Source organism: Oncorhynchus tshawytscha, linkage group LG13, assembly GCF_018296145.1.
Source record: "Oncorhynchus tshawytscha isolate Ot180627B linkage group LG13, Otsh_v2.0, whole genome shotgun sequence".
Taxonomy (NCBI): domain Eukaryota; kingdom Metazoa; phylum Chordata; class Actinopteri; order Salmoniformes; family Salmonidae; genus Oncorhynchus; species Oncorhynchus tshawytscha.
Window position 1 is genome coordinate 13,855,803 of NC_056441.1, and position 25,188 is coordinate 13,880,990.

Below are 25,188 nucleotides of genomic sequence, written 5' to 3' on the forward strand. Positions count from 1 at the left end.
GTCTCGTGGATCAACAGTGCGGCTCTCTGCCGTTATGGGTGTCAGAAACCATGGCCGTTGCCATGGCGATGCAACACTGCAATATTTCTGCTTTGCAGCCTGCTTGCTGCAGCCTTGGAATGAGAGATGGCAAGGAGGGGGAGAAGAGGGAGAGAGAGAGAGTGGGAGACGAGGGGGAGAAAGAGGAGGAGAGGAATAAAGAAAGGGAGGGTGGAGGAGGAAGGACAGGGTGGACGAGAGACAGAGGAGGTGGGAGAGAGAGAGGAAGGGGAGAAGGGAGGAGAGGGTGGAAGAGAGACAGAGGAGGTGGGAGCGAGAGAGTGGGAGACGAGGGGGGAGAAAGAAAGGAAGAGAGACAGAGGAGGTGGGGAGAGAGAAGGGAGGGAGGAGAGAGGGGGAAGGAGAAGAGATGGGACAGAGGAGGTGGGAGACGAGGGGGAGAAAGAGGGAAGGGGAGAAGGGAGGAGAGGGGGGAGACAGAGGAGGGGGAGAAAGAGTGGGAAGGGGGGAAAGAGGGAGAAGGGAGGAGAGGGGGTCTGCTGCAGGCTCCACCAGAATGCTAATCAGGCCCTCAATGGTTTGTCCTTCATTACACCAGAGACAATACTGAGGCCAGAGTAGAGGGGCTTTCACATATGGGTAACACGCAAGGACAAACACGCACACAGACACACACACACGGACACACACACAAACACACACACACAAACGCACACACACACGGACACAGACACACAAACACACACAAACACACACACACACACACACACACACACACACACACACACACACACACACACACACACACACACATGGCCTTTTCTCTAACACACACACACAAACACACACACACAAACACACACACAAACACACACACACACACACACACACACACACACACACACACACACACACACACACACACACACACACACACACACACACACACACACACACACAGCCTTTTCTCTAACACGGGTGTATTGATACTCACGTGTCAGTCTGTGCTGCGCATGGGGCTTAATCTGTTCGACCCAGCCAACCAATGAAATCAATCAAATATTTTACAAAGCTCATTTTGCATCAGCAGTTGTCACTATGTACTTTACAGATACTCAGCCTGACACCCCAAACAGCAAGCAACGCAGATGCAGAAGCACAGTGGAAAACCTCCCTCCAGCTATGACTAAAACTTCCCCTACCTCTCCTGAAACATCCTCAACGTTAACAAACATTTAATTATTCATGAGACGCAAAATGGACCTAATTGCCTTTTACAGCAGAATGTCTCCAGAATTTTCCAGCAGGGCAATCCTACTTTCCTGTAGCTGTAACTAGCATGATCCCTGTTAAAGAGGCCTGCTACTGTGGGAAAAGACACTGATATGTACAGTACCAGTCAAAAGTTTGGACACACCTACTCATTCCAGGGTTTTTCTTTATTTTTACTATGCTTTACATTGGGTTGGAAAAGCATTCCAGGTGAAGCTGGTTGAGAGAATGAGCAAAGAGTGTGCAAAGCTGTCATTAATGCAAAGGATGGCTACTTTGAAGAATCTCAATATATTTTGATTTGTTTGACACTTTGGTTAGTACGATTCCATCTGTGTTATTTCATAGTTTTGATGTCTTCACTATTGTTTTGATGTCTTCACTATTATTCTACAATGTAGAACATTCTACAAAAAGAAAAACCCTTGAGTGAGTAGGTGTGTCCAAACCTTTGACTGGTATTAGATGCATCCCAAACAGCAACCTATCCCCTATTTAGTGCACTAAACCCTCTTTGAGATGCAACCTCAGTGCTCTGAAGGGGACATACAGGGACAGAATTAATATCTGGGGCACGAGTTTTAATTGTGGATCAGAAAGGAGACTTGATTTAAGGCGTTAGGAGAAGGGTTTTATAGCTACATAGTGTAATTAAAACGAATGCCTTGAAGTCAGGCCATAAAATTTCTTAGGGGTCACCCTCTACAGTGGGGCAAAAAAGTATTTAGTCAGCCACCAATTGTGCAAGTTCTCCCACTTAAAAAGATGAGAGAGGCCTGTAATTTTCATCATAGGTACACTTCAACTATGACAGACAAAATGAGAAAAAAAAATCGAGAAAATCACATTGTAGGATTTTTAATTAATTTATTTGCAAATTATGGTGGAAAATAAGTATTTGGTCACCTACAAACAAGCAAGATTTCTGGCTCTCACAGACCTGTAACTTATTCTTTAAGAGGCTCCTCTGTCCTCCACTCGTTACCTGTATTAATGGCACCTGTTTGAACTTGTTATCAGTATAAAAGACACCTGTCCACAACCTCAAACAGTCACACTCCAAACTCCACTTTGGCCAAGACCAAAGAGCTGTCAAAGGACACCAGAAACAAAATTGTAGACCTGCACCAGGCTGGGAAGACTGAATCTGCAATAGGCAAGCAGCTTGGTTTGAAGAAATCAACTGTGGGAGCAATTATTAGGAAATGAAAGACATATAAGATCACTGATAATCTCCCTCGATCTGGGGCTCCACGCAAGATCTCACCCCGTGGGGTCAAAATGATCACAAGAACGGTGAGCAAATTCCCAGAACCACACGGGGGCACCTAGTGAATGACCTGCAGAGAGCTGGGACCAAAGTAACAAAGCCTAACATCAGTAACACACTACACCGCCAGGGACTCAAATCATGCAGTGCCAGACGTGTCCCCCTGCTTAAGCCAGTACATGTCCAGGCCCGTCTGAAGTTTGCTAGAGAGCATTTGGATGATCCAGAAGAAGATTGGGAGAATGTGATATGGTCAGATGAAACCAAAATATAACTTTTTGGTAAAAACTCAACTCGTCGTGTTTGGAGGACAAAGAATGCTGAGCATGGGGGTGGAAACATCATGCTTTGGGGCTGTTTTTCTGCAAAGGAACCAGGACGACTGATCCGTGTAAAGGAAAGAATGAATGGGGCCATGTATCGTGAGATTTTGAGTGAAAACCTCCTTCCATCAGCAAGGGCATTGAAGATGAAACGTGGCTGGGTCTTTCAGCATGACAATGATCCCAAACACACCGCCCGGGCAATGAAGGAGTGGCTTCGTAAGAAGCATTTCAAGGTCCTGGAGTGGCCTAGCCAGTCTCCAGATCTCAACCCCATAGAAAATCTTTGGAGTGAGTTGAAAGTCCGTGTTGCCCAGGAACAGCCCCAAAACATCACTGCTCTAGAGGAGATCTGCATGGAGGAATAGGCCAAAATACCAGCAACAGTGTGTGAAAACCTTGTGAAGACTTACAGAAAACGTTTGACCTCTGTCATTGGCAACAAAGGGTATATAACAAAGTATTGAGATAAACTTTTGTTATTGACCAAATACTTATTTTCCACTATATATTTTACCTCTTGGGGATGTCATTTGAAAACATAATGTTAACTTTCACTGCTATGCGGATGACACACAGCTATAAATTTCAATGAAACATGGTGAAGCCCCAAAATTGCCCTCGCTAGAAGCCTGTGTTTCTGACATAAGTAAGTGGATGGCTGCAAACATTCTACTTTTAAACTCAGACAAAACAGAGATGCTTGTTGTAGGTCCCAAGAAACAAAGAGATCTTCTGTTGAATCTGACAATTAATCTTGATGGTTGTACAGTCATCTCAAATAAAACTGTGAAGGACCTCGGCGTTACTCTGGACCATAATCTCTCTTTTGACGAACATATCAAGACTGTTTCAAGGACAGCTTTTTTTCCATCTACATAACATTGCAAAAATCAGAAACTTTCTGTCCAAAAATGATGCAGAAAAATCCAGACCTGCTGTTTTCAACTCTCTAGAGACAGCAGGAGCGGTAGAGATAGTCTTAATGATCGGCTATGAAAAGCCAACTGACATTTACTCCCTTGGTGCTGACTTGCTGCACGACAACTACTGTGATTATTATCAAATCAAATCAAATGTTATTTGTCACATACACATGGTTAGCAGATGTTAATGCGAGTGTAGCGAAATGCTTGTGCTTCTAGTTCCGACAATGCAGTAATAACCAACAAGTAATCTAACTAACAATTCCAAAACTACTGTCTTATACACACAAGTGTAAGGGGATAAAGAATATGTACATAAAGATATATGAATGAGTGATGGTACAGAGCGGCATAGGCAAGATACAGTAGATGGTATCGAGTACAGTATATACATATGAGATGAGTATGTAAACAAAGTGGCATAGTTAAAGTGGCTAGTGATACATGTATTACATAAAGATGCAGTAGATGATATAGAGTACAGTATATACGTATAAATATGAGATGAATAATGTAGGGTATGTAAACATTATATTAGGTAGCATTGTTTAAAGTGGCTATTGATATATTTTACATCATTTCCCATCAATTCCCATTATTAAAGTGGCTGGAGTTGAGTCAGTGTGTTGGCAGCAGCCACTCAATGTTAGTGGTGGCTGTTTAACAGTCTGATGGCCTTGAGATAGAAGCTGTTTTTCAGTCTCTCGGTCCCAGCTTTGATGCACCTGTACTGACCTCACCTTCTGGATGATAGTGGGGTGAACAGGCAGTGGCTCGGGTGGTTGTTGTCCTTGATGATCTTTACGGCCTTCCTGTAACATCGGGTGGTGTAGGTGTCCTGGAGGGCAGGTAGTTTGCCCCCGGTGATGCGTTGTGCAGACCTCACTACCCTCTGGAGAGCCTTACGGTTGTGGGCGGAGCAGTTTCCGTACCAGGCGGTGATACAGCCCGCCAGGATGCTCTCGATTGTGCATCTGTAGAAGTTTGTGAGTGTTTTTGGTAACAAGCCGAATTTCTTCAGCCTCCTGAGGTTGAAGAGGCGCTGCTGCGCCTTCTTCACGATGCTGTCTGTGTGAGTGGACCAATTCAGTTTGTCTGTGATGTGTATGCCGAGGAACTTAAAACTTGCTACCCTTTCCACTACTGTTCCATCGATGTGGATAGGGGGGTGTTCCCTCTGCTGTTTCCTGAAGTCCACAATCATCTCCTTAGTTTTGTTGACGTTGAGTGTGAGGTTATTTTCCTGACACCACACTCCGAGGGCCCTCACCTTCTCCCTGTAGGCCGTCTCGTCGTTGTTGGTAATCAAGCCTACCACTGTTGTGTCGTCCGCAAACTTGATGATTGAGTTGGAGGCGTGCGTGGCCACGCAGTCGTGGGTGAACAGGGAGTACAGGAGAGGGCTCAGAACGCACCCTTGTGGGGCCCCAGTGTTGAGGATCAGCGGGGTGGAGATGTTGTTGCCTACCCTCACCACCTGGGGGCGGCCCGTCAGGAAGTCCAGTACCCAGTTGCACAGGGCGGGGTCGAGACCCAGGGTCTCGAGCTTGATGACGAGCTTGGAGGGTATTATAGTACTATGGTGTTCAATGCCGAGCTGTAGTCGATGAACAGCATTCTCACATAGGTATTCCTCTTGTCCAGATGGGTTAGGGCAGTGTGCAGTGTGGTTGAGATTGCATCGTCTGTGGACCTATTTGGGCGGTAAGCAAATTGGAGTGGGTCAAGGGTGTCAGGTAGGGTGGAGGTGATATGGTCCTTGACTAGTCTCTCAAAGCACTTCATGATGACGGAAGTGAGTGCTACAGGGCGGTAGTCGTTTAGCTCAGGTACCTTAGCTTTCTTGGGAACAGGAACAATGGTGGCCCTCTTGAAGCATGTGGGAACAGCAGACTGGGATAGGGATTGATTGAATATGTCCGTAAACACACCAGCCAGCTGGTCTGCGCATGCTCTGAGGGCGCGGCTGGGGATGCCGTCTGGGCCTGCAGCCTTGCGAGGGTTAACACGTTTAAATGTTTTCCTCACGTCAGCTGCAGTGAAGGAGAGTCCGCATGTTTTGGTTGCAGGCCGTGCCAGTGGCACTGTATTTAGTTATTTAGTCTGTCTGGGAGCAAGACATCCTGGTCCGTAACGGGGCTGGTTTTCTTTTTGTAATCCGTGATTGACTGTAGACCCTGCCACATACCTCTTGTGTCTGAGCCATTGAATTGAGATTCTACTTTGTCTCTATGCTGACGCTTAGCTTGTTTGATTGCCTTGCGGAGGGAATAGCTACACTGTTTGTATTCGGTCATGTTACCGGTCACCTTGCCCTGATTAAAAGCAGTGGTTCGCGCTTTCAGTTTCACACGAATGCTGCCATCAATCCACGGTTTCTGGTTTGGGAATGTTTTAATCGTTGCTATGGGAACGACATCATCAACGCACGTTCTAATGAACTCGCACACCGAATCAGCGTATTCGTCAATGTTGTTGTCTGACGCAATACGGAACATATCCCAGTCCACGTGATGGAAGCAGTCTTGGAGTGTGGAATCAGATTGGTCGGACCAGCGTTGAACAGACCTCAGCGTGGGAGCTTCTTGTTTTAGTTTCTGTCTGTAGGCAGGATCAACAAAATGGAGTTGTGGTCAGCTTTTCCGAAGGGACGGTGGGGCAGGGCCTTATTATTTGACCATGCTGGTCATTTATGAACATTTGAACATCCTGGCAATGTTCTAGGGAGTTTTTCCTCGCCACCGTGCTTCTACACCTGCATTGCTTGCTGGTTGGGGTTTGAGGCTGGGTTTCAGTACAGCACTTTGAGATATCAGCTGATGTAAGAAGGGCTATATAAATACATTTGATTTGATTTTAAAATTGATTAAATGAAACACTTCTCATCAATCTACACACAATACCCCATAATGACAAATCGAAAACAGGTTTTTAGAAATGTTTGCAAAAATCAAAAAACAGAAATACCTTATTTACGTAAATATTCAGACCATTTGCTATGAGACTCGAAATTGAGCTCAGGTGCATCCTATTTCCATTGATCAGCCTTTCTACAACTTGATTGGAGTCCACCTTTAGTAATTTCATTGATTGGACGTGATTTGGAAAGGCACACACCTGTTTATATAAGGTCCCACAGTTGACAGTCCATGTCAGAGCAAAAAAAGGTCAAAGGAATTGTCTGTAGAGCTCTGAGACAAGATTGTGTCGAGTCACAGGTCTGGGGAAAGGGTACCAAAACATTTCTGTAGCATTGAAGGTCCCCAAGAACACAGTGGCCTCCATCATTCTTAAATGGAAAAAGTTTAGAACCACCAAGACTATTCCTAGTGCTGGACGCCCGGGAAAAAAGGTAGCAATCGGGGAGAAGGGCCTTGGTTAGGGAGGTGACCAAGAACCCAATGGTCACTCTGATAAAGCTCCAGAGTCCCTCTGTGGAAATGGGAGAACCTTCCAAAAGGACGACCATCTCTGCAGCACTCCACCAATCAGGCCTTTATGGTAGAGTGGCCAGACGGAAGTCACTCCTCAGTAAAAGGCACATGACAGCCCGCTTAGAGTTTGCCAAAAGGCACCTAAAGGACTCAGACTATGAGAAACAAGATTCTCCTGTCTGATGAAACCAAGATTGAAATCTTTGGCCTGAATGCCAAGCGAATCTGTCACCATCCCTATGGTGAAGCATGCTGGTGGCCGCATCATGCTGTGGGGATGTTTTTCAGCAGCAGGGACTGGGAGACTTGTCAGGATCAAGGCAAAGATGAACAGAGCAAAGTACAGAGAGATCCTTGATGAAAACCTGCTCCAGAGCGGTCAGGACTTCAGACTGGAGTGAAGGTTCACCTTCCAACAGGACAATGACCCTAAGCACACAGCCAAGACAACGCAGGAGTGGCTTCAGGACAAATCTCTGGATGTCCTTGAGTGGCCCAGCCAGAGCCCAGACTTGAACCTGATCGACCATCTCTGGAGTGACCTGAAAATAGCTGTGTGGCAATGCACCCCATCCAACCTGACAGCGCTTGAGAGGATCTGCAGAGAAGAATGGGAGAAACTCCCCAAATACAGGTGTGTTAAGCTTGTAGTGTCAAACCCAAGAAGAATTGAGGCTGTAATCGCTGCCAAAGGTGCTTCAACAAAGTACTGAGTAAAGGGTCTGAATACTTATGTAAATGTGATATTTCATTTTTTATACAAAAAACTGTTTTTGCTTTGTCATTATGGGGTATTGTGATGTCATTATGGGGTATTGTGATGTCATTATGGGGTATTGTGTGTAGATTGATGAGGGGGGAAACAATTTAATCAATTTTAGAACAACGCTGTAACGTAACAAAATGTGGGAAAAGTCAAGGGGTCTGAATACTTTCCAAATGCACTGTATGCCTGAAAGCTCTCTCTCTCTCACACACACACACACACACACACACACACACACACACACACACACACACACACACACACACACACACACACACACACACACACACACACACACACACACACACACACACACACACACACACACACACACACACAGTGAAGTAAATACAAGATTTGCATATAAACAAGCAACCTCCTACAGGTAAGTCCATACATGCATATGATACACATGATCAATGTACACAGCAGGTACAGGTACATCTTAAATCAATACCATAGACTACATCCTGTTGCCCTGTATGACAGACAACAACCTCTCAGCAGAGCAGACTAAACACTGACAGTTCAGTTCAGTACAGCCACATCTCTGTATACACACTATGTCCTTTGATGCCGCATGTGGACCCAGTCTGCCAGCCCAAGGTCGCCAGGTGTTTCTCCTCCCAGTCCTCCTAACACATCTTGATATTGGAGAATGGAAGGAGAGAATCAGGGGAGACAGAGGGAGAGGAAGGGAAAGGGGGAAGGAAGCTAGGGGAGGGACGGCAGGGAAACCATGCCTGAAGCCTTGTAAGAATCTCAGCGCATGGGTCCCAAATAGCAGCCTATTCCCTATTTCGTGCACTCTTGGCCAGAGCCCATAGGGCCATACTATAGGGTTTTGGTCAAAGATAGTGCACAACATGGGGAATATGTTTACATTTGGGACACAGATTCAGAGTTAATGGTCCTTCTTCTCGCACCAATCAATCGTGGCTAATCTCTCTCTCTCCCTGCATTCCCCAGAGTGGTCCACCATCCGGCGTAACGCCATGATCCCATCTCTCCCTCGTCACGCCGCCCGCCAAACAGTCCAGTCAGCTAGGACGCAACACCATACAACTCCAATCCCAGAGCTCTCTCTCTCCCTCTCTCTCTCCAATCCCAGAGCTCTCTCTCTCTCTCCCTCTCTCTCTCTCTAATCCCAGAGCTCTCTCTCTCCAATCCCAGAGCTCTCTCTCTCTCCAATCCCAGAGCTCTCTTTCTCTCTCCCTCTCTCTCTCCAATCTCAGAGCTCTCTCTCTCTCCAATCCCAGAGCTCTCTCTCTCTCTCCCTCTCTCTCTCCAATCCCAGAGCTCTCTCTCTCTCCAATCCCAGAGCCTCTCTCTCTCCAATCCCAGAGCGATCTCTCTCCAATCCCAGAGCGCTCTCTCTCTCCAATCCCAGAGCTCTCTCTCGCTCTCTTCAATCCCAGAGCGCTCTCTCTCTCTCCAATCCCAGAGCTCTCTCCCTCTTTCTCTCCAATCCCAGAGCTCTCTCTCTCTCCAATCCCAAAGCTCTCTCTCTCTCCAATCCCAGAGCGCTCTCTCTCTCTCTCTCTCTCCAATCCCAGAGCTCTCTCCCTCTTTCTCTCCAATCCCAGAGCTCTCTCTCTCTCCAATCCCAGAGCGCTCTGTCTCTCTCTCCAATCCCAGAGCTCTCTCCCTCTCTCTCCAATCCCAGAGCACTCGCTCTCTCTCTTCTATCCCAGAGAGCTCTCTCTCTCTCTCAATCCCAGAGCGCTCTCTCAATTCAATTTCAATCCAATTCAATGGGCTTCATTGGCATGGGAAACATATGTTATCATTGCCAAAGCAGGTGAGGTAGATAATATACAAAAGTGAAATAAACAATATAAATGAACAGTAAACATTACACTCACAGAAATTCCAAAATAATAAAGACATTACAAATGTCATAGTATGTATATATACAGTGTTGTAACGATGTACAAATGGTTAAAGGACAAAAGGGAAAATGAAAATAAATAAACATAAATATGGAATGTATTTACAATGGTGTTTGTTCTTCACTGGTTGCCCTTTTCTTGTGGAAACAGGTCACAAATCTTGCTGCTGTGGTGGCACACTGTGGTATTTCACCCAGTAGATATGGGAGTTTATCAAAATCGGGTTTGTTTTCAAATTCCTTGTTGATCTGTGTAATCTGAGGGAAATATGTGTCTCTAATATGTTCATACATTTGGCAGGAGGTTAGGAAGTGCAGAACAGTTTCCACCTCATTTTGTGGGCAGTGTGCACATGTCTTTTCTCTCTCTCTCTCTCTCTCTCTCTCTCTCTCACTCACTCACTCACTCACTCACTCACTCACTCACTCACTCACTCACTCACTCACTCACTCACTCACTCACTCACTCACTCGTTAGTGTTCTCCTGTCTCTTGGCCCAGTGGAGCCAGGCTCCTCAGGCTGCGGATCCTGAATTCCACAGCCCAGGCATGCAGAGCCACACCCAGGGGACAGGCTCATACTCAGAGAGGCTAATACATTCATTCCACTACATTGACTTGGGACTGTGAGAACACTACATTGACTTGGGGCTGTGAGAACACTACATTGACTTGGGGCTGTGAGAACACTACATTGACTTGGGACTGTGAGAACACTACATTGACTTGGGACTGTGAGAACACTACATTGACTTGGGGCTGTGAGAACACTACATTGACTTGGGGCTGTGAGAACACTACATTGACTTGGGACTGTCTTTTCCTTTCCAAGAAACCAGAGTGTGAATGCGTTGTGACCCGCTGCTTTGGGGGCTGTAACCAGCTAAGCACTTCTTATCATTTCAGAGGCATCTCGTTTAATTGAAGTCACAGAAAGGTAATTGACTCCAAGGGAGAGTTTCATCCTTCCATCCCACCTTTTTCCTCCGCAGGACCAAGCAGAGCAAACAAACATGAAAAAGCAACAGCTTCACGTCGGGTCAATAGCATCAAAGAACTTTCAAAGAACCTCCCCCAACCCTCCCGGAATCCTCCCAGAATACACCACTGAGGGCCGCCTTTCATCACGACTCTGCACCCTGAACTTCCAATCCCACTGCTGATTTGTCGAAGGTCACCAGGGCTCTTTTAAACATCTCAACCAATTGCGTTGGCGTTTATGGAGGACGTTGCCCTGTCAGAAGCTCCGATCTTGACAGGAGCTGAGGAGGTGTCTGGAGGAGTTGAAAGGATTTCTTAATTAGCTCTGAACATCCACTTAGCCCGTACCCCCGGTGTACCCTGACGAGTCTGTGCCCACCGCCAACAACATCAAAGGCCAATCGACTTTGGAAGTCAAATGTAGATCTGTAATTCCGTTTGCTGTTAAACCGTGATGGTGGGATGGTAGTTAGTGGGCTGTCATGCAAACAGACTGTATTAGTGCTGTATTAGAAGTGTATTAGAAGAGCCTATTAAGATGTACAGTACAACCATGTTCATTTGTGGTGGATATTTGACTGATCAAAGTTTCACTCCGGTCACAAGACACATAATACATTATGCCCACTGTTACAGACACAGAACAATAATCAATCAACGACAATCATCCAGCTTCCGTTATCCTGTTCAGTGACCTAAATAACAGTTACAGCAGCAATATCAATCACAGTTTTAACAAAGCCAAACATTACAGTCACCATCTCTAACTACTAATCACTCATGACAGTTTGTGGTCCAAATATGGTGTGTCAGGATCCAAAAAGCCATTCACACTCCAAACAGTCCTGTCAAAGCAAAATACACCCTTCAATCAATCCTGGCAAGGCTAAGTCCAACTGTAATCAATCCTAGCTAGGTGAAGTCCATCCCTCAACTAATCCTGGCAGAGCTGAGTCCACCAGCTCTCTACACATCGGCCCTTACCCAGTAGCAGGGGTAGAGGGTTGCCAAGTGTTTCTTTCCGGCATGCCTTGCCAACACCCCACATCCCAGCTGGCTTGGTAAGGAGAGGGTCTGGCTAGCAGTGGAAGAGGACAGGAGGTGGCAGAGTGGCTCATATCCTCCTGAACCAAAAATAACCACAACGAAGCCTGCTGCTGATCTGGCCTCACTGGCGGACATGTTGGTGCCCCAGATCCAGAACCATTATCGCTATTAGAGAATCTAGTGGTGTCACCAAGATGTTGGTGTTAAATTGTGGTGGATAAGGGCCCAGCATTTCCCCCAGTAAGTTATGGCAAGGAAATACTCTGGGTCCCAGTTTTTCCCTGGAAAGGTCACATGACAAACGTGGTCAGAGTATGTTTTTGTTAATATAAATGGGAGAAAAATGGTGGTCAGATGTACCTCCAAGCTGTACTCCTCCACGGTCCTCTTCAGCGGATCAACGATCTGCCAGCAGATGAGGATGCACAGGTCAATCAGCAGCATCCCACCCACGATGATCAGCAGCTTCTGGTCCTTGATAATCTGGAGGGAAGAAGAGAAGAGAGAGAATGATAGGGGAGACAGGGTGAGAGAGGTGGCTGTAGGTACACTTTTAAAAAAAGGGACAAATACTTGGAAAGGGTGCCTGGAACCAAAAAGGGCTCTACCTGGAACCAAAAAGGGCTCTACCTGGAACCAAAAAGGGCTCTACCTGGAATCAAAAAGGACTCCTCCTGGAATCAAAAAGGGCTCTACCTGGAATCAAAAAGGGCTCTTCCTGGAATCAAAAAGGGTTCTACCTGGAATCAAAAAGGGTTCTACCCGGAATCAAAAAGGGCTCTACCTGGAATCAAAAAGGGCTCTACCTGGAATCAAAAAGGGCTCTACCTGGAATCAAAAAGGGCTCTACCTGGAATCAAAAAGGGTTCTACCTGGAATCAAAAAGGGCTCTACCTGGAACCAAAAAGGGCTCTACCTGGAACCAAAAAGGGCTCTACCTGGAATCAAAAAGGGCTCTTCCTGGAATCAAAAAGGGCTCTTCCTGGAACCACAAAGTTGTCCTACATTGACACACGAAGGTAGCTCCTTTTTAAATGTAGGGAGGGTAGGGAGGGATGAGAGGTAGGATACAGTGAGCTGGTAAAAGACACCAACCCGAGCGGGAGTTGCATAAATCAACAAAGACCCTCTTTTGTGTTGGTGAACTTTAGAGGATGAAAGGTGGGCCACCCCGCCCCCTCCCGTCTGATCTTTATTTTGAACAGCGTTTGACCCCACCGCCGTCCACATCAAAGCAAAGGTCAGGAGAACACAGACATGGACGCACTTGAGAGAAACCATTTCATATAAATGATGTGGTCTATCTTTAACACTCTCTCTATCTCTCTCTCTCTCTCCACCGCCACAGACAGAAGACGGGGGACTCAGAATGGAATGGGGGATTGGTTTAACACTTTCTCTCTCTCCACCGCCACAGAAGAATCATATCAGAAGATTGACCATGGTCTCATGTCCCTTTGGCCAAGACAGATGTCAAATTAATAAATGATCACATTCTGCTATTCCCAATGGGACATAGTGTTGTTGTATACTGGATACAATTTAAGATCCACACAGCACAGTACACTACCTACAGTATCTGAGTCAATCTGTATAGCTGTGCCCCATAATAAATAAATATGCTCTCTGCTCCCTGCTCTCCATTACATCAGGCTTGCTGACATTAGAGCTGGCTACATCAGGCCTGCTAACATTAGAGCTGGCTACATCAGGCCTGCTAACATTAGAGCTGGCTACATCAGGCCTGCTAACATTAGAGCTGGCTACATCAGGCCTGCTAACATTAGAGCTGGCTACATCAGGCCTGCTAACATTAGAGCTGGCTACATCAGGCCTGCTAACATTAAAGCTGGCTACATCAGGCCTGCTAACATTAGAGCTGGCTACATCAGTCCTGCTAACATTAGAGCTGGCTACATCAGGCCTGCTAACATTAGAGCTGGCTACAACAGGCCTGCTAACATTAGAGCTGGCTACATCAGGCCTGCTAACATTAGAGCTGGCTACATCAGGCCTGCTAACATTAGAGCTGGCTACATCAGGCCTGCTAACATTAGAGCTGGCTACAACAGGCCTGCTAACATTAGAGCTGGCTACAACAGGCCTGCTAACATTAGAGCTGGCTACAACAGGCCTGCTAACATTAGAGCTGGCTACAACAGGCCTGCTAACATTAGAGCTGGCTACATCAGGCCTGCTAACATTAGAGCTGGCTACATCAGGCCTGTTAACATTAGAGCTGGCTACATCAGGCCTGCTAACATTAGAGCTGCCTGCTAACAGCTGGCTCAGGCCTGCTAACATTAGAGCTGGCTACACCAGGCCTGCTAACATTAGAGCTGGCTACATCAGGCCTGCTAACATTAGAGCTGGCTACATCAGGCCTGCTAACATTAGAGCTGGCTACATCAGGCCTGCTAACATTAGAGCTGGCTACAACAGGCCTGCTAACATTAGAGCTGGCTACAACAGGCCTGCTAACATTAGAGCTGGCTACAACAGGCCTGCTAACATTAGAGCTGGCTACAACAGGCCTGCTAACATTAGAGCTGGCTACATCAGGCCTGCTAACATTAGAGCTGGCTACAACAGGCCTGCTAACATTAGAGCTACATCAGGCCTGCTAACATTAGAGCTGGCTACATCAGGCCTGCTAACATTAGAGCTGGCTACATCAGGCCTGCTAACATTAGAGCTGGCTACAACAGGCCTGCTAACATTAGAGCTGGCTACATCAGCTGGCCTGCCTAACATTAGAGCTGGCTACATCAGGCCTGCTAACATTAGAGCTGGCTACATCAGGCCTGCTAACATTAGAGCTGGCTACATCAGGCCTGCTAACATTAGAGCTGGCTACATCAGGCCTGCTAACATTAGAGCTGGCTACATCAGGCCTGCTAACATTAGAGCTGGCTACATCAGGCCTGCTAACATTAGAGCTGGCTACATCAGGCCTGCTAACATTAGAGCTGGCTACATCAGGCCTGCTAACATTAGAGCTGGCTACATCAGGCCTGCTAACATTAGAGCTGGCTACAACAGGCCTGCTAACATTAGAGCTGGCTACATCAGGCCTGCCAACATTAGAGCTGGCTACATCAGGCCTGCTTTCTTCTTTGCATTTTAAACGCTTCTGCCTACCCTGGTGACAGTATTTCTATATTCTACTGCTGATTCATCATTAAAAGCATGGGGATGTGGACTGTGTGAACTGTAGAATACACTGTGTACACTAGTTGTGATCAGGGAAGAGAGCAGTATGCTTTCAAGGCCCTGATCCATGGGGAATGGGATCGTCAGATATGATCAAACGTTTGCATAGGGATGTGTATTTATTTTAGTATGAGCTCATATCAGCTCATATCAGATCATGTACACACGCGTGAGGTCACTGTTCTGTGTAAGCTTGTACAGTATTATGTGGACACTATGTGCACTATGTTTTGTCTTCTCTATGTGTGTACACATTAGTGTGTGTGTGTGTGTGTGTGTGTCTGTGGGTGTGTGTGTGTGTGTGTACAATGGAGTATCTCACTATGTGCACGTTCAAGAATACTCTAAAGTAAATCTCAGAGACAGACTACCAGGCAGACACGGAGGGAGGCTGCAGAGCAGCCTGTTTGATTGACAGGCCCCGTGCTTACCCAACACTGAACCAGGCCTCTTTAAGGAGTGAAGGAGTGCTGTGCGAACCTTACTGAGTGGAACCCTTATTGAGCACACTCTGATTTACAGTCTTCTCTCTGAGGGAGGGGGGAAGGAGGGACGGAGATGGAGGGACTGGCGAAAGGACGGAGGGATTGATGAAGAGATGGCAAATATCATTGGGGTTCCATGGCGAACCCCCAGCAACACTCTGATGACTGACAACAGCTATCACTTCACTCAGCCAAAGACCCTGCACTCAATCAGTGTGTGTGTGGAGGGAGGGAAAAGGAGGGGAGGGAGGGAGCTAGGTTAACTGCTGCCGACAGACAGATCCTGGCCCTGCTGAACCACCAGGGAATAGGTCTTTAGATTTAAGGGCTGTCTAGCTCCACCTGGGGAGCACTCAGTTTAGTCTCTCTGCTCTGATGGAGGAGGAGGAGGAACAAGAAGAGGAGGAAGAGGAGGAGGAGGAGTAGGAACAAGAGGAAGAGGAGAAACAAGAAGAAGAAGAGGAGGAACAAGAAGAGGAGGAACAAGAAGAGGAGGAAGAAGAGGAAGAAGAAGCGGAGGAGGAGGAAGAGAGGAGAAAAAACTGAGTCTGCATAATTGCCATAGCAACACATTTCACAGGAGCAAGAGCTGTTTTGTTTTTCTTTGAATTACAAATCAAAAATAAATCTTTTTAGATGTTAACACAAAAGATCCTCCCTTTTTTAGCACATCTGAAGATATCAAAACGTGTTTGTGTTTGAGATGACCGCAGACTTAAAGGAGAGATGTCTCTTTCCATCTTTAAATCTCTCTCTTTCTCTCTGCCTCCCACGCACTCTCTCTCTGACAGCTCTCCCACACTCCCTCCTGCAGCCGTTGCCATCCGACACATCTATCCAGGATGTGATGTGAGGTGGACTACAAATATCAAAAGGCCAGCAGAGATGCAGCCACAGAGGCCTGGCAAGCCTTTACATAATCACACCAGCTACACAAGCATATTGTGTCAGATAGATATTGGTTTGCTGTTTTGTATTTCCATTGAAGAGAGGAATCGAAATATGTCAATCGAAAACAGGTCAGTGGGTAGAGTGTGTGTTACAGAAAAGCACACACACGTACGGACGCAAGAATGCAAACACACAAGCATGTGCGCAAGCACACAAACACATAGCCCTTTAATCCTGTAGAAAACTGCAGGCTTAAACAACGAGATGAATCACCACTCTCCCTGATGATCGGCCAGTCTCGCACAGCAGTAACAGAAACCCCACACACATTCCATCAGGTTCACCACAGGGAGCATGTGTGTGTGCTTGTGTGCGTGTGCACTGAACATAGAACAAAAGGTGTGTGTGGTAAATTATTTAGTGCTTGAGTCAATCTCTAGCTTGGCTTCTTCAGCTTGACTTTTTCTAGAGAAAGATCGCAGCAGCAGCATATACCCAGGGGGAGCTCCAGCTGTCCCTGAACTGTACTGTACACTGTGTGTGTGTGTGTGTGTGTGTGTGTGTGTGTGTGTGTGTGTGTGTGTGTGTGTGTGTGTGTGTGTGTGTGCGTGCGTGCGTGCGTGCGTGCGTGCGTGCGTGCGTGCGTGCGTGCGTGCGTGCGTGCGTGTGTGTGTGTGTATGTGTACGGTCTGAGCTGAGCAGAGTGTCTGTAATGCTTTTTGTGGCTGGATCGTTGCAGCTCCTCTGGGGCTTGGGGTGACTGAGTGGGGCTAACAACCTGCCTTACTGCTGGGTCTCCCACTGGGAGAAAAACACCACTTCTTAGGTCTGCTACAGTAGTTACTCAGTTACACACATGTAGTTTGAGGAAATGTTCTGGTTGAAAAAGAGCATCACCAAGTGTAAAAGGTGCTGGTTTAGATCCCGGCGCCTCTGTTAGAAGACGTGGTAGTGACCAGTAGGAAACGGATCATATTAAATGACATGGGAGGAGATGGCTGCTGTTTTACATAATGTTCCTGCCACCGTCTCTTATGTCCGAAAATAGCTTTTTCATATCAGGGCAGCGATTACTCACCTCGTACTGGACGAACATATTTTTTCTTTAACGAGTGGAACGCGAAGGATTTACTTCAGACCCCCGACAAGGCCAACATCCCAGTAATTCACATGAGAAGGAGACAGAGATATCGGGGACGTAGGTCGGGGTGCCTTGTAAGGATCTGACGGCGAGTGGGTAATCTGCCTCTACCACCAGTCCTATTAGACAACATACAATCATTAGATAACGAAATAGACGAGCTACAATCACAAATATCATACCAACGGGACATTTAAAAACGGTAATATGTTTTGTTTCACTGAGTTGTGCATGGATAACATACAGCTGTCGGGTTTTGCGCTGCATCGGCAAGATAGAACAGCTGCCTCCGGTAAGACAAGGGGTGGCGGTCTGTATATTTGTAAACAACAGCTGGTGCACAAAATCTAATATTAAGGAAGCCTTGAGGTTTCGCTCGCGTGAGGGATAGTATCTCATGATGAGCTGTAAGACCACACTATTTACCAAGAGAGTTTTCATCTATATTTTTCGTAGCTGTCTATTTACCATCACAAACCGATGCTGGCACTAAGACCGCACTCAGTGAGCTGTATAAGCAAACAGGAAAACTAAACATGGTTGCATCACTGCCTGGTACGGCAACTGCTCGGCCCCGTTGGCCGCAAGGCACTATCGAGGGTAGTGCGTACGGCCCAGTACATCGCTGGGGCCAAGCTTCCTGCCATCTAAGACCTAAATACCTTAGCAACATTGTCACAGGCAGCAACCTGGAAGCTCCCCTTGTGATTGCTACTTGATAACCAGATTGTGATAGGGCTGCATACTTGCTCCGAGGCGAGGGGTAAAAGTGTTATTTTTTGCAAACCCTGAAAATGTGGTCAGAAACAATATCACATAACAGTCCCTCCCCTTCTCTCTTCTACACCTTCTTCTCCCTCTATTCATTTGATATCTGACATAATGCATGTGTAGTGACACAGGAATCAGTGGCATAAGAAGCGCTAGCTGCTGTTAACCAGTCAGGATTTCTCTATCAGAGTCCATAATGGCCAATTATGGTTCTAGGCTCCTGCGTTCTGCTTGAGTGCAGCCAGCCTCAGCAGACCAGACCGTGTGACTACCACAATATACTGCTGCTTGTTCACAGCAACAGAAAACGCTCTCTTCCTTCAATTAACTGGTTTACACAAAAAAACAAAATGACCTTGGCTAGTCTGATGTTGATAGTCTTTTCTAAAGAAGGGGAGTTAGCATGTTAATCCGGCATGTGCGCTCCGTTGCTCATAAAGCAGGTCCCATACCTGTGGCTGTAATCCCCTCCTTGTGGTGACACTATGGCTTTGTCCCATATGGCACCCTATTCCCTACATAGTGCACTACTTTTAGACAGAGCCTTATGTTAGTGCACTATATAGGGGATAGGGTGCCATTTGCGACAAAGCCTGTATGCATGTTGGCTACTCTGCATCTTTCCACAACCTGAACACTGTCAGCTACTGTATTAGCAGAGTGACCAACGAGGCAGGATCGGTGTCAAATCTATTCAGCCGATTCAGGAAGTGAATAGAAATGCAATACTTAAAATGTACATGTTCACTTTGAAATTGATTTGACTGAATTGAAATAGAAAGGGACCTCATTCACCTCATTCATAAGACAAGTGCAAAATGATGATGATATGGTCATAATAGTAATAATAATTATAATAATTAATCATCATCATTCCACATAATACAATTTCAGTAAAAACACTCGTCACTACTTCCTGCTGTTGGCCATCATTTTGGCCATGAGACCACACAGGTAGTGATTTACGTTTTTTTTTCACTACAATTTTTTGCTTGTTTATGAGATAAGGTACAGATAGATAGGAAAGACAGGAAGAGTAGCAATGGGTTGGATTGGAATCCATGCTGCAGTAGTGTTCCATAGGCAGCAGCTCACTGTCTTCTCTCACCTTTTTCTTCATCTTGACGTTCTTGAAGATAGCATGGACTCTCCAGGTCTTGGCAAACATGGCACCAAACGCTGTTGTGTAGCCCACAATGAGGATCCATGTTCGCACCTGCAAGACGAGGACAGAAACAGTCAAAAGCTGTCAAAGAGCCGGACTAAAACAAAGATCTAGACTGACAAGATGTTAGCATTTATTTTTTCTTAGCCGACAAATTCACCAAAAGCTCTAAAAGTGCACTATAAATAGTCAGAATCCTATCATAATTCCATGAAAGTGAATGTGCAAACTTCAGAGGAAGTCGTATACTAGGATCATGGCTGTCAAACGTATGAATATGTGTTATTAAAAAGAGACCTAGCAGCCTCTCCCTACTTGAAATCCAAGGATATTAAAACAAACCAAATACTATGGTGCCTTCTGTAGGCTATATCTGTATTTAGAATGAGTTGTAACTAAATAAGAGCAACAAAGCTATATCCTGTAATAACTCCCACAGTATCTAATTTAACAAGCCGGAAAAACACTACTTTAACACCCACTGCACTAAATGCTGTTTGTGTTTGTTTGTCTGTCTGTTGAAAAGCATTCTTGGCAGGGATGCAGAGTCACAATAGAACAGACCAAGGCAGGAGATTCAGCAGCAACCCTATTCTCCCCCTGTGTTGCTTGAGGAAAATAGGAGCCCTACTGAAAGAGACTGTTCTAGGGGCCCCTTGACAAATGACTAGGTCTGGTCTGTGTGGGGGATGAAAAAGATATATGACCCTAAATCACATCAAAGTTTATTAGTCGCGTACATCGATTTGAAGATGCTATTGCTGGTGCAGCGTAATACCTATGTTTCTAGCTCCAACAGTGCAGTAATACCTATGTTTCTAGCTCCAACAGTGCAGTAATACCTATGTTTCTAGCTCCAACAGTGCAGTAATACCTATGTTTCTAGCTCCAACAGTGCAGTAATACCTATGTTTCTAGCTCCAACAGTGCAGTAATACCTATGTTTCTAGCTCCAACAGTGCAGTAATACCTATGTTTCTAGCTCCAACAGTGCAGTAATACCTAGCAATACAAAACAATCCACACAAAATCCAACAAATGAAAAGAAAGTAATTAAGAAATGTTGGAACGACTTCAATTAACAACACAAATAGCACTGGAACAGTAATCCAAAACCAATGTGTGTATACACCGGATGAATTTACACATTACATACTAAGAACGATATGAACAGCAGTAGATATATTATAGTGGGAGAATGATATGTACAGCAGTAGATATATTATAGTGGGAGAATGATATGTACAGCAGTAGATATATTATAGTGGGAGAATGATATGGACAGCAGTAGATATATTATAGTGGGAGAATGATATGTACAGCAGTAGATATATTATAGTGGGAGAATGATATGTACAGCAGTAGATATATAATAGTGGGAGAATGATATGGACAGCAGTAGATATATTATAGTGGGAGAATGATATGTACAGCAGTAGATATATTATAGTGGGAGAATGATATGTACAGCAGTAGATATATTATAGTGGGAGAATGATATGTACAGCAGTAGATATATTATAGTGGGAGAATGATATGTACAGCAGTAGATATATTATAGTGGGAGAATGATATGTACAGCAGTAGATATATTATAGTGGGAGAATGATATGTACAGCAGTAGATATATTATAGTGGGAGAATGATATGTACAGCAGTAGATATATTATAGTGGAGAATGATATGTACAGCAGTAGATATATTATAGTGGGAGAATGATATGTACAGCAGTAGATATATTATAGTGGGAGAATGATATGTACAGCAGTAGATATATTATAGTGGGAGAATGATATGTACAGCAGTAGATATATTATAGTGGGAGAATGATATGTACAGCAGTAGATATATTATAGTGGGAGAATGATATGTACAGCAGTAGATATATTATAGTGGGAGAATGATATGTACAGCAGTAGATATATTATAGTGGGAGAATGATATGTACAGCAGTAGATATATTATAGTGGGAGAATGATATGTACAGCAGTAGATATATTATAGTGGGAGAATGATATGTACAGCAGTAGATATATTATAGTGGGAGAATGATATGTACAGCAGTAGATATATTATAGTGGGAGAATGATATGTACAGCAGTAGATATATTATAGTGGGAGAATGATATGTACAGCAGTAGATATGTTATAGTGGGAGAATGATATGTACATCAGTAGATATATTATAGTGGGAGAATGATATGTACAGCAGTAGATATGTTATAGTGGGAGAATGATATGTACATCAGTAGATATATTATAGTGGGAGAATGATATGTACAGCAGTAGATATATTATAGTGGGAGAATGATATGTACAGCAGTAGATATATTATAGTGAGAGAATGACATGTACAGCAGTAGATATATTATAGTGGGAGAATGATATGTACAGCAGTAGATATAGTATAGTGGGAGAAGGATATGTACAGCAGTAGATATATTATAGTGGGAGAATGATATGTACAGCAGTAGATATATTATAGTGGGAGAATGATATGTACAGCAGTAGATATATTGTAGTGGGAGAATGATATGTACAGCAGTAGATACATTATAGTGGGAGAATGATATGTACAGCAGTAGATATATTATAGTGGTAGAATAATATGTACAGCAGTATATATATTACTAATAAATAAACTCACCTTTCTACTGACTCTGAAAAACACCAAAAGAAAGATTCTCAGGCTCCCTGCTCATCTGCGTGAACGTGCCTTAGGCATGTTGCAAGGAGTCTTGAGGATTGCAGATGTGGCCAGGGAAATAAATTACAATGTCCGTACTGAGACGCCTAAGACAGCGCTACAGAGAGACAGGACGGACAGCTGATCGACGTCGCAGTGGCAGACCACATGTAACAACACCTGCACAGGATCGGTACATCCGAACATCACACCTGCAGGACAGGTACAGGGTGGCAACAACAACTGCCAGAGTTACACCAGGAATGCACAATCCCTCCATCAGTGCTCAGACTGTCCGCAATAGGTTGAGAGAGGCTGGACTGAGGGCTTGTAGGCCTGTTGTAAGGCAGGTCCTCACCAGACATCACCGGCAACAACGTCGCCCTATGGGCACAAACCCTCTGTCACTGGACCAGACAGGACTGGCAAAAAGTGCTCTTCACTGACGAGTCGCGGTTATGTCTCACCAGGGGTGAGAGTCGGATTTGCGTTTATCGTCGAAGGAATGAGCTTTACACTGAGGCCTGTACTCTGGAGCGGGAACGATTTGGAGGTGGAGGGTCAGAATCATCGGACTGAGCTTGTTGTCATTGCAGGCAATCTCAATGCTGTGCGTTACAGGGAAGACATCCTCCTCCCTCATGTGGTACCCTTCCTGCAGGCTCATCCTGACATGACCCTCCAGCATGACAATGCCACCAGCCATACTGCTTGTTCTGTGCATGATTTCCTGCAAGACAGGAATGTCAGTGTTCTGCCATGGCCAGCGAAGAGCCCGGATCTCAATCCCATTGAGCACGTCTGGGACCTGTTGGATCGGAGGGTGAGGGCTAGGGCCATTCCACCATCTCACAGCAAGAACTGGCAAATCTGGCGCAGTCCATGAAGAGGAGATGCACTGCAGTACTTAATGCAGCTGGTGGCCACACCAGATACTGACTGTTACTTTTGATTTTGACCCCTCCTTTGTTCAGGGACGCATTATTCCATTTATGTTAGTCACATGTCTGTGGAAATTGTCCAGTTTATGTCTCAGTTGTTGAATCTTGTTATGTTCATACAAATATTTACACATGTTAAGTTTGCTGAAAATAAAAGCAGTTGACAGTGAGAGGACATTTCTTTTTTTGCTGAGTTTATATGAACCAAAATGCAATGTACAGTAGTAGCAATATTACAATGAGTTATGTTGAGAATACAGTATATCAATACACAGTAGAAACCCCATAGCAAAATGGTAGATTACTGTCTGATGGCTTTGAGATGGCTATAAGCTGTTTATCAGTCTCTCGGTCCAGGCTTTGATGCCTGTACTGTCTCCGCCTTCTAGATGATAGCGGGGTGAACAGGCCATGGCTCGGGTGACGGAGTTCCTTGAGGTCCTTGATGATCTCCTTGGCCTTCCTGTGACACATGGTGCTGTAGATGTCCTGGACGGCAGGCAGTGTGCCCCAAGTAATGCGTTGGGCGGACCGCAGAGCCTTGTGGTTGTGGACTGTGCCAGGTGGTGATACAGCCCGACAAAACGCTCTCAATGGTACATTTGTAAAAGTTCATGAGTGTCTTTAGGGGCCATGCCAAATGTCTTCAGCCTCCTGAGGTTGAAGAGGTGCTGTTGCGCCTTTCTTTACCACATTGTCTGTGTGAAGGGACCATTTCAGGTCGTCAGTGATGTGCCGACAGTGGAACTTTTGACCCTCTGCACTGCGGCCCCATCAATGTGGACAGGGGCATGCTCTCTCTTCTGTCTCCTGTAGTCCACAATCAGCTCCTTCCTTTTGTTGACGTTGAGGTTATTTTCCTGGCTCCACTCTGCCTAGGCACTCACCTCCTCCCTGTAGGCTGTCTCGTCGTTGTTGGTAATTAGACCTACCACTGTTGTGTCGTCACTGTTCTGTAGCCAGCTCTCATGTGGGCTACGACCACTCTCTTTCTCCTTCCCATTGAGGAGCAATGGCGCACTAGATAAAATACTACCCTTGCTTGTTTTTAGAGTTTAAACTGGAATATACATCTTTTTTACTCAAAAGGTAGCCTATTTGGTGTTCCTGTGTGTGGGTGTTTATGTGGGGCGAGGGAGGGGGAAGAGGGCAAAAAAGACAGCAAGAGAGGGATAGAGAAAGAGATAACAAAAAAACAATTACAGCAGCCATTCAAAGAAAACAGTGCATATTGATTGGTTGGATCACATACTTTTCCTCAGCACTTCCTCTCTGATGTGACAGCCTCCATTTTGGATTGTTTTGGCTGAGGTGAGCCGGGCAGGCAGGCAGGCACTCGATGGCAGTTGATACGTGCTGCGCCACCCGCCTAGCTAACATTATTTATCTCTGTGGGTCCTGGTCAAAAGCAGTGCACTATATAGGGAATAGGGGGCCATTTGGGACGCAAGCCAGTTATCGCTGTAATCAAACATGTTTAATTAAACCAGAGGCTATGATAGTCACGTTCAAACGCTTGCTGTGGGAGCAGGAGTTTAATGTGCTCCATGTTAGGAAAGACCCAGGGACTGATCCAATCAACTCCCATTATATGAAGTCCCATCCCCTTCCTCCCGAGTGACACAGCGGTCTAAGGCACTGCATCTCAGTACTAGAGGCGTTACTACTGACACACTGGTTTGAATCAACAGGGCGGCGCACAATTGGCCCAGCGTCGTCCGGGTTTGGCCGGTGTAGGCCGGCATTGTAAATAAGAATTTGTTCTTAACTGACATGCCTAGTTAAATAAAGGTTCAAATGTAATTCTGAAGGGAGGAAGAGAATGTTAGCTAGTGTGCTAGCCTAGCATTAGCCTGGATCTTACACCTTTTGAAGGGATGAAGAAAAGACTGGTATGCTAGCCTAGCATTAGCCTGGATCTTACACCTTTTGAAGGGATGAAGAAAAGACTGGTGTGCTAGCCTAGCATTAGCCTGGATCTCACA

The 25,188-nt window shown here is 45.5% G+C and overlaps 1 protein-coding gene across 1 annotated transcript in view; it reads right to left on the bottom strand.

Annotated features, from left to right (window-relative positions):
* gabbr2 (gamma-aminobutyric acid (GABA) B receptor, 2) overlaps window positions 1-25,188 on the bottom strand; it is a 395,696-nt gene that overhangs the window by 67,194 nt on the left and 303,314 nt on the right. Inside the window, exons 12-13 of the mRNA XM_042295213.1 lie at window positions 19,520-19,627; window positions 12,271-12,393 (exon numbers count right to left, since the gene is read on the bottom strand). Of these exons, the coding sequence (XP_042151147.1) occupies window positions 12,271-12,393; window positions 19,520-19,627 (231 nt within the window). The remainder of the gene's footprint in view (window positions 1-12,270; window positions 12,394-19,519; window positions 19,628-25,188) is intronic.